Source organism: Xyrauchen texanus, chromosome 10 (assembly GCF_025860055.1).
Source record: "Xyrauchen texanus isolate HMW12.3.18 chromosome 10, RBS_HiC_50CHRs, whole genome shotgun sequence".
Taxonomy (NCBI): Eukaryota; Metazoa; Chordata; class Actinopteri; order Cypriniformes; family Catostomidae; genus Xyrauchen; species Xyrauchen texanus.
This window is the reverse complement of record NC_068285.1, coordinates 15,580,038-15,596,599: the sequence shown is the minus strand read 5'-3', so window position 1 is coordinate 15,596,599 and position 16,562 is coordinate 15,580,038. Positions and strand designations below refer to the sequence as shown.

Genomic DNA, 16,562 nt, shown 5'->3' with positions numbered 1-16,562 from the left:
AAACTAACTAGTGAAGTAAAATGCAAAACTGATTCAGGTGTGAACATTTGACATGGATTTAGTCAGCCAAACATTGCTAAATATTCAAGAAGGTTGATGCATCATTACAATTAATCAAAACTTGACAATGCTACACAGGCATGTGCATTCATTATTAGCTTTGTTTATGGTAGATCTTATTGTATTTTATGTATATTTTCTTATTACACATTATTCATCTCAGAACCCTCATGTTGTTCTTAACCTGTATTGCTTTCTTTCTTCTGTGGATCTCAAGAGATGTTAGACACAATGTCAGCATCAGTCACCATTCAGTTTTATTGTATGGAAAAAGATGCAATTAAAGTGAATGGTGACTGAAACAGCAAAAAAACAACAACAAAAAAAAAAAAACTGAAAAAATTAAAATCTTATTTTTGTTCCACTGAAAAAATAAGTCAATACAAAATGCCTTCATAGGTTTGAAACTACACATGGGTGAGTAAATGATGACAGAAATTTTATTTTAAGTGAACAAAATTTTCTCCTTGACTTGATTGACTGTCTCATTTTTATGTGTTATCCATTTGCACAGGTTTTATTTAAAATGTGCATTAAATATTTTTGCCTGATGCAGACTAGATGGCAAGAGTTCATGCTTAGAAAATACATATAGACTAGTAAATGAATACTGTCTGAAGAAGTGCAAGAACTCAACATTTAATATTTGTCCTATGGTAGCGGCAATAAACGTGAATAGTGTGCCAGCGTATAAAACCTGAAGCATGGTGCTGATGCAGACGCGGACGTGCTCGTTGGCATGGAAACAGGATGCAGGCACCAGGCAAGAGCAACGTTGGGCACTCTGATCCATTTCAGAGAATCGGTTCGTTTGGCCAGATCGTTTCATTGAACCAGTTCGAATTTTTTTTCACATACCAGCTGATCATACCAGCTGCACACTCAAAAATATTTTAGCCTATGTTCATTGTTTAAGAAAAGGAAATTAATACAATTGTAATATTTCAATTGCATTTCATTAACAATTAATCCATTCAATTTGATGGAAGTTTGTTATAAATTAATTATTCATTATTACTTGATTATTTTTGATAATCAATTATTGCATCAATTATTGACAATATTATTCCCATCTCACAGTTTTTCTCCTAAACAAAGCAATTCCTTCAAACACTATGAGAATCGGTTTTATCGAGTCATTCAAAAGAATCGGTTCAAAATAACGATTCGTTCGCGAAACTCGGACCGTATGAAAGCATCTCCAGCTGCGCACCGATGTAGTGACATCCTACTAACCTACATTTCAACCTGAAAGGGACAATTGCGGCGAAATGAAGATTTGCTTACGGACATAAGTGCATCTAGGGCGAAGAAACATAGAATAAAAGGTATACAGTCTGTTTTTTTAATAATTTTTTGAATGAATAATATTCCTTGTATTTAATCGTGCATGTGGTCGTGCGATGCTTCTACAGTATGCTCTTAGCGGTCGGAAATTGCAGGTGGCTTTACATTCATTGCTATCATTTTTTGTATCTGTCGCGATAAGTGATTCGCGACAGCAGTGCTCCCAATACAGCATCCCGTAATGGCGCACAGACATCAGGTGAAGGTAAGGGCGCTGTCGATCAGAGCTTGCGCCGGTTTGCCATGCAAACCCATTATAGCATCATCTTTTAAAGTCAAACCCCGATTGCGTTTATTTTCTAGTAAGATCAGTTTGAATCTATCGCATTGCGAGATGGGGTGACCTATAATGCCAGTTGACATTGGTAAATGACCGCGTGGTAAGTGTCTGCGGGCCAATCCATCTCGTTTTTAAAGAATAATTTCAAGGGAACAGCTATATGTACAGAAGGCTTTTCTAATGCATAATGATAGGTACAGGTTACATTACAAGCTGCCATTGTATGGACAGATCAGTGCATGGGTCGCCAACTCTATAATTAGCTAAAAGACTAATAACTATAATAATCAGTCATATATTTTTGGATAGGAATATGCAATTATCTGTTTAAACAAAAATGGTGGAATAGAAAAATACATCCCTCTCACAGTTAATACAGAGGTCAAAGTTTCTTGACCGATTTTCAGCGTGCATGCTTGGCTTTTATGTTTGCGCAGATGTGATTATGTGCATGGGTGTGCATGTAAGATTTTATATTATTTTATTTTTGGAAAAACCAGGCATCAGAGAACCACATATTCCAACATCACCGTTTGTGGTGCTGTTGCTCAGGCAGTCTTACAAAAGTATACAGAAATATGTCTGTAACAGGTAAGTCTTATAGATGAGGTGATTTTTTTTAGCTGATGTGGCCTCTGGAGAGCTTCCAAGGGCATCAGCAGCCTGCTTAAATCATTAACATCAGATCAGTCCACTATCCATTTTTAAAGAGCATTGCATGCATGTACCAGCCCGCCAGAGACAGCTATTTATAAATATGTGCATCTTTCTCAAAAGCCAGGTAGTGAGAAAAATCTTCCCATTGTTTCTTTTTCTTTTTAAAACAAAGTGCTGTGTATTTCAACGTATAATTATTTATTTAGCTGCATGCAATTCTGGCAAAAATCATGGCTTTAGCATCCAGATTTTGGGGTATTAGATGGACTGTCCTGGAATCTGTTTGAAAACAGCAATTATTTTTTGTGTTTTAAGTCATTTTGGCTCAGAAATTACAGCCATTTTTCTCTTTCATCATCTCCTTTTATTTTTCAGTCCAATATGAGGACTATGGAGAAGGAGTTGCAGTGTCCAGTGTGCAAGGACATTGTCAAGCAGCCCATCGTGCTCCCCTGCCTGCACAGTGTGTGTCTGATGTGTGCTTCAGAAGTGCTGATCCAGAGTGGGTACCCTCAGCCCGAGCTGCCCCCGGAGCCCAACTCACCCGCCTCCACCCCCAACACGAGGTCCCCTCGGCAAATGCGCAGACCCATGCCTAAGTCCGATCGTGTTGATCGCTTGTTGCGCTCGGGTGAGTAAAGAAAACAGGGAGTGTGTGGTTATTTTCAGAAACTGCATGTGTCATCTTCAATGCAGTGGCAGCTGCTGTGTTTCAAAAGTGGAGAAGGATGGACTAGTTTTTGGTGACTGCCAGGAACGCAGGAAGTGGGGGGTGCTGAGGGTGCTGCAGCACCCCCTGTTTTTTCAGGATGGTAAATGCAATGAAAACTGTTTAAACAAAATCAATACATTTGACACTTTCTTTCTGTAAAGGGAAAAAGTAACTGCACAATCAAAATACAAGCTTATGTAATAGCAAATGTTTAATTAAATAAGTTTTCTCGAAACAGGATTAGCGCATCATATCTTTCCTCTTGATTGACACACAAATGTATGATGTTTGCCCAGGAGATGAACTGTAGCTAGAAGTTTGATGCCACATAAGCAAATTTCTGATTGTTCATCCCAATCAAAATCCCCTAAACAAAATAATCATTCAGACCCATTTTTATAAAGCACAATATGTGTTATCCTGACCTCCCGTGTCAAGGTGGACCATTTACATGTTACAAGTGCTAGCGGTCTCACTGTTTTCCGTCAAAAATGTAATATGTAATATATAGTCAAATGTATTAGTGAGCATGCTCCAGTATAAATGAGCGTTCTGGGTGATATGTTTTGTTTGTTCTGCTTCGTGGAGTTTTGACATGTTTTAAGTATTATTTTGGTGAATATGATATACCACAGATTTGAGAGCTTGACCAATCATCATATTGAGAGGCCGGACTTCTCTGAACAAAAATACATTGATTGAAAGCCCATTTTAAAAACAGTAACATTTTGTACATTTAAAAATAGATTTTGGAGGGGGGGCCTGGGTAGCTCAGCGAGTATTGGCGCTGACTACCACCCCTGGAGTCACGAGTGGGAATCTAGGGTGTGCTGAGTGACTCCAGCCAGGTCTCCTTAGCAACCAAATTGGCCCGGTTGCTAGGGAGGGTAGAGTCACATGGTGTAACCTCCTCGTGGTCGCTATAATGTGTGGTTCGCTCTCGGTGGGGCGCGTGGTGAGTTGTGCGTGAATGCAGAGAGAATGCAAAGAGAATAGCGTGAGCCTCCACGTGCTTTATGTCTCCGCGGGAATGAGCTCAACAAGCCACATGATAAGTTGTGTGGATTGACGGTCTTAGACATGGAGGCAACTAAGATTCGTCCTCCACCACCCCGATTGAGGTGAGTCACTACGCCACCACGAGGACTTAGAGCGCTGTAAGGGGGGATCAAGGGAAAGGAGGTGAGAACCGACTTAACAATATTAATAAGGTTTAATGATAAACTTCACCAAAAACAAAAACATAACCACACACAGGGTAGCAGCCCATAATTCTCACTCTCTCAAACTGTCGTCACCGGCCGCCTTTATCCGTCGCGCACCCCATCAGGCTGATTGGGGACCGGCCGTGCATCGTTCCAGCCCGGCCCCGCCCTCCTCCACTCTACAAGCGCATTGGGAATTGGGCATTCCAAATTGGTGAGAAACAGTGAAAAAATACAAATAAATAGGTAAATAAATAGATTTATAGTCTTTGATGAAAGCATAGTGCAATTTAATTTTCAAGACAAAAGGCCATTATACAAGACCAAGTCCATTGTGCTTTCTCAAACATCATGTGTATGATGCATTAGTTATATAATTATTATATAACTATAACACACTTTCCATGCCTTTAAAACTTTTCCATTTTACTTGCATTTTATAGAACAAAACAAGATCAGTGCAACATGTTACAGTTCACATACAGTATTTAATGAATGTATTCATTCATAATATTAAATTAATTCTCTTTTTCAGCGAGTAGACTAATCTATCGAAAACACGTCTAGGCCAATTTTACAATGTCAGAAGAAAAAAGTACAAAAACATGAAGAACATTAGCCTATTTTTAAGGTTTTTTATGAATATGTATTTCTTCAGATGGCAAAGTATCAATTGCATGATCATTCTTCTGTTCATGTGACTTTGTGTCTATGTGTTTAGGTTCTGGGACATACCCGGGTCGCAGGCGAAAGGAGGGTCCTCCATCACTCATGCTTTTCCCTTGTGCCCCCTGTGGGCGAGATGTAGAACTAGGTGAGAGAGGATTGGCTGATTGCATGAGGAACCTTACTCTGGAGAGAATTGTGGAAAGGTAATATGTACACAAAATATTTCTACTTTGCATTCTTATCTACCTTAATACTTTCATAAAAATGTGTATTATCAGCATTACAATTTGAGTGAATAGTTATATTGAAAAGTGTAATGCCCCCTTTTGCTTTAATGACAGAATACACTGAAGCTGGAACAAGTTTGTGTAAAACTTAATGATCCATTTGCTTGCTTCAGTGGAAGCATTCAAATCTGACCTTTTATATTAATGTCCAAAAATTGCTTACATTTGATTAGTGGCCTAGAAATAGAGCAGAATCTAAAGTATTTTTTTAAACCTCCACAAATAATAAAATAAAATATATATACAAAGAGACTATCAAATGCCTCATTGCAGGATCTCCCTCTCTGTCTTTCTCTCTGTATCTCTGTCTCTCACTCTAGGTACAGACACACAGTGAGTCTGGGCAGTGTGGCTGTCATGTGTCAGTTCTGTAAACCGCCACAGGCCCAGGAGGCCACTAAAGGTTGTGCTGACTGCAGGGCCAGCTTCTGTAATGAGTGCTTTAAACTCTACCACCCCTGGGGCACTCCCCGCGCCCAGCACGAACATGTTCTGCCTACCCTGAACTTCAGACCCAAGGTGTGCCACTTCATCTTTGAATCTGTTCTTGAGGTGCAGGCTATAATAAAAGGAGTGCTGTGAATCTACATAAGTTTCTCTCTCTCCCTCCTTTAGGTGTTGACATGCCCAGAACATGATCAGGAAAGGCTGCAGTTTTACTGCAAGTCCTGTCAGATGCTTCTTTGTGCACTTTGTAAATTGCGCAGAGTTCACACGGGCCACAAGATGGCACCCGTCTCCCAGGCCTATCAGACTCTCAAGGTATGTATTAAAGGGATAGTTCACCCAAAAATGAAAAATTCTCTCATTATTTACTCACCCTCATGATATCCCATGTGTGTATGACTTTCTTTCTTCACCAGAACACAATTGAAGAAAAATAGAAAAATATCTTCGCTCAGTAGGTCCTTAATATGCAAGTGGATGGTGATTTGACTTTTGAAGCTCCAAAAAGAACAGATAGTCAGCATAAACTTTATTCATACGACTCCAGCGGTTAAATTAATGTCTTCTAATGTGACACAATCGCTTTTGGTGCAAAATAGATCAATATTTAAGTACTTTTTAACTATAACCCAACACTTCCGTTAAGCTTCATGAGACTTCACGCTGTCTCTTTTGTCACGTATTTGTGTTGTCATCATGTTACGGACGTCATCTCATGTTTTTCTCTCGATTGAGACATTTAAGATAAGCACACAAATGCACCATTGTGAGTTAAGAAACAGATAAATACAGACCTAAACTAAAACCAACAAAGCTTCCGTATAGCAATCCTTCTACTCAGTTGTAAACAGTGCTGCTCTTCAAGGTGTGTAGCATGTAACATGCGTCAGTTCTCACGTGTTTGATTTATTGGTAAAAAGTACTTAAATATCAATCTTTTCCGCATGAAAAGCAATCATGTCGCTTTAGAAGACACACTATCCCTTTAAATTCAGCTCCATATTAATGGTCTATCATGCATAAATGTCAAAAGTTGACATGATTTTGTTTTTCTAAAGCATTTGTTGTAATACATCTAGAGAAGTTGACATCTAAATAATTGTAAATTAGAGCAGGTTGGCCAATAATTGCAGGGTTGGAGGTTCAGTTCCTGGCCCACACAACTCCACATGCCAAAGTGTCCTTGGGCAAGTCACTGAACCCCAAGTTGCTCCCAATGGCAGTCTAGCGCCTTGCATGGCAGCTCTGTTGTTATTGGTGTGTGAATGTGTGAATGAGTCACAGTGTAAAGTGCTTTGAAAACCATTAAGATTTATAATTTTTTATATTAAACCTGTATAATTTTTAAGAATGCAACAGCATTGCCACCTAATGGCAGTGCCAAGTAGTGCTGCCATCCCAATTTACAGTTCAGTACTGGAATAGTAAAGGAAAAAGTCAAAGAAGTATTATATTATATCTCAAATTACAGAAAGTTGGGACAGAATGGAAAATGCTAATATAAACAAAAAGATGTTATTTGTAAATTATATTCACCCTGTGCTATATTGAAATTGTCTACAGCAACACATTATTTGATGTTTTTCCTTGTGAATTTAATTGTTTTATTTTTTTTATGATTGCAACACGCTCCAAAAAAGTTTTAACAGATGAGTGTTTACCATTGTGTAACATCACCATTTCTTCTAAACACTTATTAAGCATTTGGCACTGAAGATCCCCCATTCATTGATCCATTATGCAGGTTCTCAGCTGTGCAATGGTACAGGGCATTAGTTTCCATTCTTTGCACTTCAGAACATTCACACATTTTCAATTGGAGACAGGTCAGGACTGCAGGCAGGCCAATCTAGCACCCGCAGTCTCTGTTTATGCAGCCATGCACTTGTAATCTGGGCAGTATGTGGGTTGTCCTGCTGTAAAATGCAGGGACGTCCCTGGAAAAGACAGCGTTTCGATGGCAGTATATGACCAATATTTTTACCTATCTTTCTGCGTTAATAGTGTCCTCACAGATGTAAAAGTTATCTATGCCATGGACACTGACACACCCCCATACCATAAAACACACTTGCTTTTGGACCTGACGCTGATAACAGCTTGGATTATCCTTTTCAAACCACAAAACATGATTCCACTGTTCTACTTTCCATCTCAGATGAGATCGAGCCCAGAGAAGTCGGCGGTTGATCCTTACTGTCCCAACTTTTTCAGAATTGGGGCTGTATCAATACCACACCATACCATATCATATCAACTTATTATATTATATTATATTATATTATATAATATACCCTTTCTCAATATTGACTTCTGATTTAATTTATATTAATTAAACTGGCACTATCAAGATCTCCTTTTCTTTCAATTATTCTCTTTATTTTAGTAAATTGTTGTTTTTTTATTTATTATTTATTATTAAACCCTAGGATAAGATCACCAAGGAGCTCAACTATATCCTGTCCAATCAGGACATGGTGTTGACTCAAATCACCCAATTGGAGAATGCCCTCACCCAAACTGAGGTATGCCCACTTTTTATGTTCCTGTCACTAAAAGTAATCAGATGATTTATACGCTGAGCCATCATGTGTGCTTGTGTGCATGCAGGGGAACAGTGTATCGGCCAAAGAGCAGCTCTCCCACTGCCTGAAGGAGATAATGGCATTGCTAACCGAGCGACAGTCTGTGCTGACCCAGGCTCTGGAAAACTCGCGGCAGAGAAGGGCAGATGCCCTGGCCAATCAGGTGGCAGAAAAACGCAGTCTGCTGGAGCACGCAGGCTTGATTGCTTTTACTCACGAGCTGCTTAAAGAAAATGACCCGTCCAGCTTTGTGCATGCGGCCAGAATAACACACAACCGGTGGGACAGCCAACCCACCTTACATTCTACAGATAATCGACGAAATACCTTAAAGTAATTCTATAATTCTAAAACTCCTTCTCTTTCTCAGATTGTCCCAGTCCATTGAATCTATGCAGCGTTTCTCTCTCTCTGCGGATCCCTCATTCCGTCATTTCCAGCTTGATGTTTCGAGAGAGCTTAAGCTCCTCACTGACTTGAACTTCATCCAGGGTAAGGACAAGGAAAAAATGTTCAACACATTTTTAGGGCCGTTAACCTGTCTTTGTGCTAAAAAAGCTAGATCCAGCTCCACGAATGCAGGTGTCTTGAGACACGTCTTTTTAACCCTAATGCATTTTAACGCATACCTCGGGTCTTTATTGACCCGGGACTTCATTCCAACCCCTGTAACTGTATAATTGTGTTTACTACTGAAATGAGGAAAGTTGTGCATCTTTAGACTCAATAAGTGCCTGAGAAAATGCATTTGTGTAGCTTATGTCATGTGTGGCTCAATATGGATTGTTGGATCTCATGAAATTTCAGTGTGAAAGTAATGAATCCTGTTCTAGATTTGTCCAGATTTTCGATATACTCCTTTATCACAAAAAAAAGGAATGTCAAAATTATTTCTTGTGTTTATCAATATTATACCACAAATTCTATCGATTAAGCTTAACGTTTAAAGTTCCTTCAGTATCATAAGTTGATGACAGTGTGGCTCTAACATGTTAGATAACCATCATAAGCTATGATACCTGTAGTATCACAAAATTCACCCATGACCCAAATGTAATTTCCCCTCAGCCCCTCTTGCCCCTGTGATCGACACCCAGCGAACCCTTGCGTACGACCAGCTATTCTTGTGTTGGCGGTTACCGCAAGACTCCACTCCCGCCTGGCATTTCTCTGTGGAATTCCGTCGCCGTGGAGTTGTGCCAGGGGGCGGGGCCAGAGGGGGTCTCCGAGGGGGACTGGCAGCTGCCCGCTGGGGCTGGCAGAGAATGGACGAGGTGACCGGGACCTGTGCAGTGATTGACAGGCTGGAGATGGACAGTGTTTATGTGCTTAGGGTGAGAGGCTGCAACAAGGCAGGATTTGGGGAATACAGTGAGGAAGTATATTTACACACACCACCAGCTCCAGGTGAGGACTGTACACACAAAACATTTACACATTTATATGAACTCAACACATGAACATACTTATGAAGTCTCTTTAAAGTCGACCTGAAATGGTGTTTATTAAGAAAGTAAACAATCAAATTGACTTTTGTATTTTTGACAATACACATTGTCCAAACAAAAATATTCAAAATGATGCTCAATTACTCATCTTTCTATCTTATATTCTCTTTTATCTTTTTTCTGTTTTATCCATTCCCATTTCCAACACCTTTGTTTTTCCATGTTTTGTTTTCCAGCTTTATTTATGATAGCTTTGTACAGCCACCTTCCCTATTCCCTTTTTAAAGCCCTTAAATTGCTTTTGTTTGTTTTATCCTTTTTCCTCTCATCTGTTTTTCTTGTTTATATTTCCCTTTTGTTTTCATTATATAAAGCTATTTATTGTTTAATTCACCGGTTTATTCATTTTCTATGTAAACCCTTTGGTGTAGTGAAACATTGTGATCTGAAGTGAATGTTGACCAATTTGTTTTGTAAATGTGGGCACAAGCAAACTTTAATGATGTATAATGTTTATTGATCACATTAAGTAATGGCCCATGTTGCAAAAATAATCCAAGGTTTGTATCGTCCAGACAAAAGGCAGACATTCATGGCTAAACCCAAACATTAGCTGCTACGAATGAAAACAAGAGTTCGTCTGCAGCTAATATTTGCTAATGTTTGAACCTTTTATTTTATTTGAAAACATTGTTTGATGGAATAATTATTTTTGCTGCGTCGCATAAACATGTTCAGTTCTTTATTTTCAGTCTCTTTCCTTTTCATTTCCTGAAGACTGATTAGCATTAATTTCAAAGTGAATATTCAGCACAACTTTTCTCCCCAAATTGGAATGCCCAATTCCCAATGCGCTCCAAGTCCTTATGGTGGCATAGTGACTCGCCTCAATCCGGGTGGTGGAGTACGAATCTCAGTTGCTTGTGGCTTGTTGAGTGCGTTACTGCGGAGACCTAGCGCATGTGGAGGCTTCACGCTATTCTCCGCGTCATCCACGCACAACTCACCACGCAACCCACCGAGAGCGAGAACCACATTATAGCGACCACGAGGAAATTACCCCATGTGACTCTACCCTCCCTAGCAACAGGGTCATTTTGTTTGCTTAGAAGACCTGGCTGGAGTCACTCAGCACCCTGGATTTGAACTCGCAACTCCAGGGGTGGTAGTCAGCATCTTTACTCGCTGAACTACCCAGCCCCCGGCACAACTTTTAAACTTATGTTCAGGTGTGCACACTTTTGACAGAGACTTATGAAACTTTGCATCACACTTGATGTGAATAGATTTGGTGCAATTTTTTATTTACAACTTGCGTCGTTTCGTTGCATCACTATTTAACTCTTCGTTTGCAGGCCAGAACTCTGAAATAATGAGCATAGAGTAAAACTTTTCCACTCTGCCTGTCAACTGGAATGCAAATCTTCCTCCTTTTTGCAGTCTTGACTTTTACCCTGCTATTCCCAGAGTGCGTTTCTTTGTTTTCTTTCCTTATTTACCGTTATTTCCTGATTGCTATCTTTATGCCTTGTCCTCCTTTTGCATATTTCTCCTGTTCTATACTTCTTTCTTTTCCCTACCCATCCCTGTGTCCCTCCTTTGATGTCCTTCTCCAACCTCCTCAAAATTCCTCCTGTGTTCCCTTGCTGTTGTCTCCTCCCCTTTCCCCTCTTTTTCGGTCCCTGTCTGTTGTCCCTTTGGCAGTTTTGAATTTTTACCTGGACTCCCGTTGGGGTCTTCACGCGGACAGACTGGTGGTGAGTAAGGAGCAGCGTTGTGCTCGCAGTGTGCCCGGTCTCTCCCTGCTGCAGGCCGCTGATCGCACCCTCACATCCTGTCACCTGACGTCAGACCTACTTGTGGGCGATGTGGCCATAACGCAGGGCCGACACTATTGGGCATGCTCAGTAGAGCCCGGCTCTTACCTGGTCAAGGTGGGTTTGAGAGAGAAGGCAAAAGTGCTTTTAAGACCCTACATGTTCATTTGTCAAAAAAGCTAGAGCACTGCAATGTGTTGAACAGAATATTGGTTTCTCGTTTTTAATAGTGGAAGTTCTTTAACTTGACACAGCATGCAAAAAGCAGCGCTCATGTGCAAGACACGGCCCAATGTTCAATAGATGTCCATCTAGCGCATGTTTACATAGAAAAAGAATAAAAAGAATTACCACCGGGAGGCAGAAACACATATGGTGTGAATGGCCTCTAGAAGGGGTTTGTATAGTATGCAAACAATTTGATATGTGTCAAATCAGCTTTGTTATTAGCGGTGCTTGCTGTCAATTATCATTATTAATATTGCTCATACGGGAGGTTAGGGTTTTGAACAAACCCTTAACCCTAACTATTAAACTTTGACATGTAACTCACTGCACTTTCACACTGTTTATGCTACGAACATGAATGATACCTAAAATTGTAAAAACAATAAAATGACCAAAACATTTCAATAGATTGATTTTTTATGTCTTTTACTTTTCTCTCTGATCCACAGGTTGGTGTGGGCTTGGAGTCCAAACTTCAGGAATGGTTTCATCTGCCTCAAGACATGGCTAGCCCACGGTAAGACACCCAATACTACCTGCATGCTTCTGTCATGACCCCACAAACTGTTGAAGTCAACATGAAATGCCATTCACAACCCATTTCACAACTGTCAAAATATTAAATGGCATAGATCAATATTTACAAAGTAATCCATTACTTTTTCGCTTATGATTTTGGAGCAAAACTACATGTAAAAAACGATAAGTGGCAGTGTCATTATTTTATTTTGACAAAGAGATAGGTAGGTCTATTAGTAAAATCAGTTATTTGGACCCCTGATCATGCACTCCAGACCTTTGCAGATGTACATTTTAAAGTCCAAAAGCTAGCTATAGTTATTGCACTAACTGAAGAGTATGTACTGCTTATTATTCGTAATAAAACGTTTTTTAACTTTCGAAAATCAAGATTTTGACATGACTGTGTATTTCTAGTTTCAACATTATTTGTACTTACAACCTTTGTTTTGTTGGATAAGAAAAAAACATGTGACCATGTGACCTACATTTGGTTTTCGACCATTGAAAATGGCTAAAATTTTACAATTTATAGATGGAGCCACATTGAGAACCCCTATCTCTGGGATTAACCCATATAGGGGCCCAAAAATTAAGATACAATAAGAAAAGTTTTTTTCTGTACCAGAATCGTGAAGGATATTAAGATATCTTGATCACTTCTGGAGTTATAGGCCCTCCAAATTTGGCAAACATTTAGACATCTCCACATTTTGGACTCACATCATTGATATATAATGCATTTTAGTAATAGACCAACACATCTCTGTGTCAAAATAAAATAATAATGCCTTTTTTTACTTTTCTTTTTTTATTTACTTGTAACTCCAAATTCAGAGATGAACATTGTCATTTTGACCCCCTCTACAAAATAATGGGCTACTCAGTAAATATTGATCAATGGCATTTAATTGTTTGTTTTCCATCATCATTTGTTGATCTTTTACCAGTAAAAGCTTTTTTAGCAAAGGACCTCTGGTTGATTTGACATGGAATGGCCCAGCTATTTTTTACGTACAATGATTAATCAAGCGCAATGAGTCTAGAATGACTATTATTAAAAGGAAATGGGGTCCAATTTGATTTCATGTTCACTTTAATCTTATTGAACCAACCCTGTTTTTCTTGTAGATATGATCCAGACAGCGGCCATGACAGTGGGGCTGAAGATTCATCCGATTCCCCTCCCCCTTTCGCTTTCCTCACTATGGGCATGGGCAAAATCTACCTGCCCTCATCTGCCAACTCCCACCATGGAAATGCCAATAACAGGGAGTCTGGCTTCACTAACGGCAACAGCCCTTCTTCGCCAACTGGCGTCACCTATCCTCTCCCTCCCAGGCTGGGTGTGTGTCTCGACTTTGAGAAAGGACGTGTCACGTTTTATGATGCCCACTCGCTCCGCCCACTGTGGGAGGGACCTGTTGATTGCTCCGCCCCTGTGTGTCCTGCATTCTGTTTCATTGGAGGCGGAGCTCTGCAGCTACAGGAGCTGGTAGCCAATCGCAATGCAAATCAAACGCCTGTACGAAGAGTCACCATCCAATCACGTGTTACGAAACTGAACTGAGGCCATTGAAATATTATGTATCCAGGAAAATACCAACAGATATACACAGGATTGTCAGATTCAGTATTGTTTTTATATTTACATTTTAAAGAAGTTTTTAACTGTACCCAACATAAACCTCTCAGCTTAAAAATGTCAGTTTATCTTCGCTATTTCATCTGACATTATATTTGTGAGGGCCTTATTGCTGCACTGCTTACAAATGAATCATTAGTTGTGTGATGCCACCTATATAGCCCTACAAAAATATTTTAAAAATACATAACCACACGTATATATAGAATATATGCAAAAATGTATACTTACCAGCTTAAAATGGGCGACCTCTCTGTTCCAGTGTAGGAAATGTGCCTCAAAGTTATTGATACTGTATTCTCACTGTGTATATTTGGTAATATAATATACAGTGCATTACAGTTTTTATTAATTTCCAAACAGTAGAAACTGCAGACTGTTACACAAGGCCTCATTTTATAACCCACATTACTATGGTAAACATCTGCTGTTTTACCCTTTAGCCATGTGCTTTCAAGACAGATCTATCAAACTCAGCTGTTAACTGGAGCATGTATAAAGATATTTCCCAATGTAAGTCTAATCCCAGACCAAATGCTTTTTGCAACTTTTTTTGCTGTAGATGCAAAATGTTTGATCTTTTTGATGACATTTGTGGCTTCTAGGCTGCTGTAGGCACATGAAAGATTGTTTTCTGAGTAATTAATTAAAGCACACACACTATAGCTTACACAAATCTGTGTAGTTGTTTAGATTTCCCCTGTGCAATTGGAAACAATATTTAAAGGCTAATAATGAATCTCATCGACTTAAAGGAATGTTACAGGTTCAAAACAAGTTGAGCTCAATCTACAACATTTGTGGGATAATGTTGTGTCCCACAAAAACTTATTTCATTTAAATGTTTATTAAAAAATTTAATTTGCGATTACATTTAGAGACTTACAATGGAAGTGAGCTCAATCTACAACATTTATGGCATAATGTTGTGTCTCACATAAAATAATTTAAATGTTTATAAAAAAAAAAAAGAAAGAAAAATGTGCGATTACAGTTTGAGACTTACAATGGAAGTGAATGGGGGCCAATCCATAAACATTAAAATGCACACTGTTTCTAAAGTATAAGCATGAAACATAAACATTATATGTGTCAAAATGATTTTAGGGTAATAAAATCAGGGATTTAACTGGTGTTATGGAATTTACCAGATTATAAGATGCACTGGCATTACGTCATCATTACAAAGTTGTAAAATTGGATAGAACTTTACATAAATAAGTTTATATAAGGTATTTTATCACACTAAAATTGTCTTAACATGTATAATGTTTACATCTCGTGGCTTTTGAAACTGTATTTTTAGCATTTATGAACTGGCCCCATTCACTTCCATTGTAAGTGCCTTACTGTAAATTCAATTTTTTTTTTATAGATTTTACTGTAATTCGTTTTTGACTTTGTATTTAATTTTGTGGTTATCCAACATTATGCCACCAATGTTGTTGACTGAGCTGAAACTGTATTAAACCCAGAACATTCCTTTAAAATGCCGTGGAATAGATAGGAAGTGCACTGCTTTACTGAATATTTATGCAATTGAAAGTGTAAGAGTGTGCAAGTGTGTGTACTGCACTAATCCCACCATTGTAAATCACGTTATGCAAGCTTGTAGAGAATATTTTTAAGAGTTTGACTCAAGTGCTTGATTTCAGTCTGGCATAGGGCTGTGCTTCCCTGGAATGGCTTTAAAGTGACATTTTGGAGAGAATGGTGGCTTTACCTGCTGGCAGAATGTTTAGTTCACTAATAAATAATTATCTGAAAATGAAACTTCATTTAGTACTTGGATTAAAATGTGCACTACTGTGTTTTTTTCAATAGGGGGCAGCAGTTTATTCATATGCTGTATATGAGTCCCTGTCCTCTCTACCAAGGAGGATTACACTTTGACTGCTACAAATGGCAACATTAATGTTTTTGTCAACACAGCTATCGAGAGAATTGGGTCGCATGGACAAATAAGATATGACACTTTCCATTTGGATTGATGGTCATACACTTGTAATCGCTGGATGTTTATCAAGCACACAGAATAAAGAATGGCCATTTTAGAAAATCAGGACCCAATCATTTTGTATAGTTGTGATATATTAACAAACAAAAATATTGTAATACTGATATGAAACATAAAAATTCATTTGTACTTCAAAATTATGCTGCTGATGCATGTACCCCAAAATGATGCATGCACCCCATTTTCCTTTCATATTTCAGACATCAAATGAACAAAATGCACATTCTTGCCTACAATTCCCCTAACATTTATGTCAAGCTGTTACTATGCTATAGATATGCATGTGTGTGTGTATATGCTACTTCAGATTGCTTCTTATATGAAAATGCACATATGCCTTTAATTGCTGCCATGTTGGTTGGAAACCGAAATGTCGAGTGGTTAGGTATGTTTCAGCTTAGACAGAGCCTTTGAGAAACTATGAGCCACAGGAGGGGGTTAGCCAATGTTTTCCTCTCATGGAATATAATGTTTCAGAAATGTTAAGTTTTGAAAGCACAGATTTCACTTTTGGCTTCAGCTTCTGATGATATAGAAATCCAAGACAGTGTGGCCTTTCTAGCTCTCACTCCCACATTCTTAACCCTCACTGAAAGTGTGATGTCCCAATAGAAGCTGAGGGTGATATTTCTTAAAAAT

The 16,562-nt window shown here is 38.9% G+C and overlaps 1 protein-coding gene across 4 annotated transcripts; it reads left to right on the top strand.

Annotated features, from left to right (window-relative positions):
• Positions 1–1,259: 1,259 nt before the first annotated feature.
• On the top strand, positions 1,260–15,669 carry trim46b (tripartite motif containing 46b). 4 transcript variants are annotated; one of them, XM_052136099.1, is made up of 12 exons: positions 1,260–1,388; positions 2,720–2,975; positions 4,983–5,133; positions 5,538–5,736; positions 5,833–5,979; positions 8,094–8,189; positions 8,275–8,528; positions 8,620–8,741; positions 9,318–9,656; positions 11,402–11,631; positions 12,192–12,259; positions 13,393–15,669. In XM_052136099.1, the coding sequence occupies exons 2-12, from the start codon at positions 2,726–2,728 to the stop codon at positions 13,829–13,831; spliced, it is 2,295 nt and encodes a 764-aa protein (XP_051992059.1). In that variant the 5' UTR covers positions 1,260–1,388; positions 2,720–2,725; the 3' UTR covers positions 13,832–15,669. The 4 variants fall into 4 exon arrangements, with proteins under 4 accessions (XP_051992059.1, XP_051992058.1, XP_051992061.1 ...); XM_052136098.1 differs by lacking the exon at positions 1,260–1,388 and adding an exon at positions 1,576–1,612; XM_052136100.1 differs by lacking the exon at positions 1,260–1,388 and adding an exon at positions 1,677–1,787.
• Positions 15,670–16,562: the final 893 nt, after the last annotated feature.

Bases quoted from the DNA above. Each gene is read 5' to 3' on its own strand.
- trim46b (XM_052136098.1), top strand. From the start codon at position 1,589: ATGGCGCACAGACATCAGGTGAAG. The intron at 8,190-8,274 runs GTATGCCCACTT...GTGTGCATGCAG, and splicing joins ATGCCCTCACCCAAACTGAG to GGGAACAGTGTATCGGCCAA. The intron at 8,742-9,317 runs GTAAGGACAAGG...ATTTCCCCTCAG, and splicing joins TGACTTGAACTTCATCCAGG to CCCCTCTTGCCCCTGTGATC.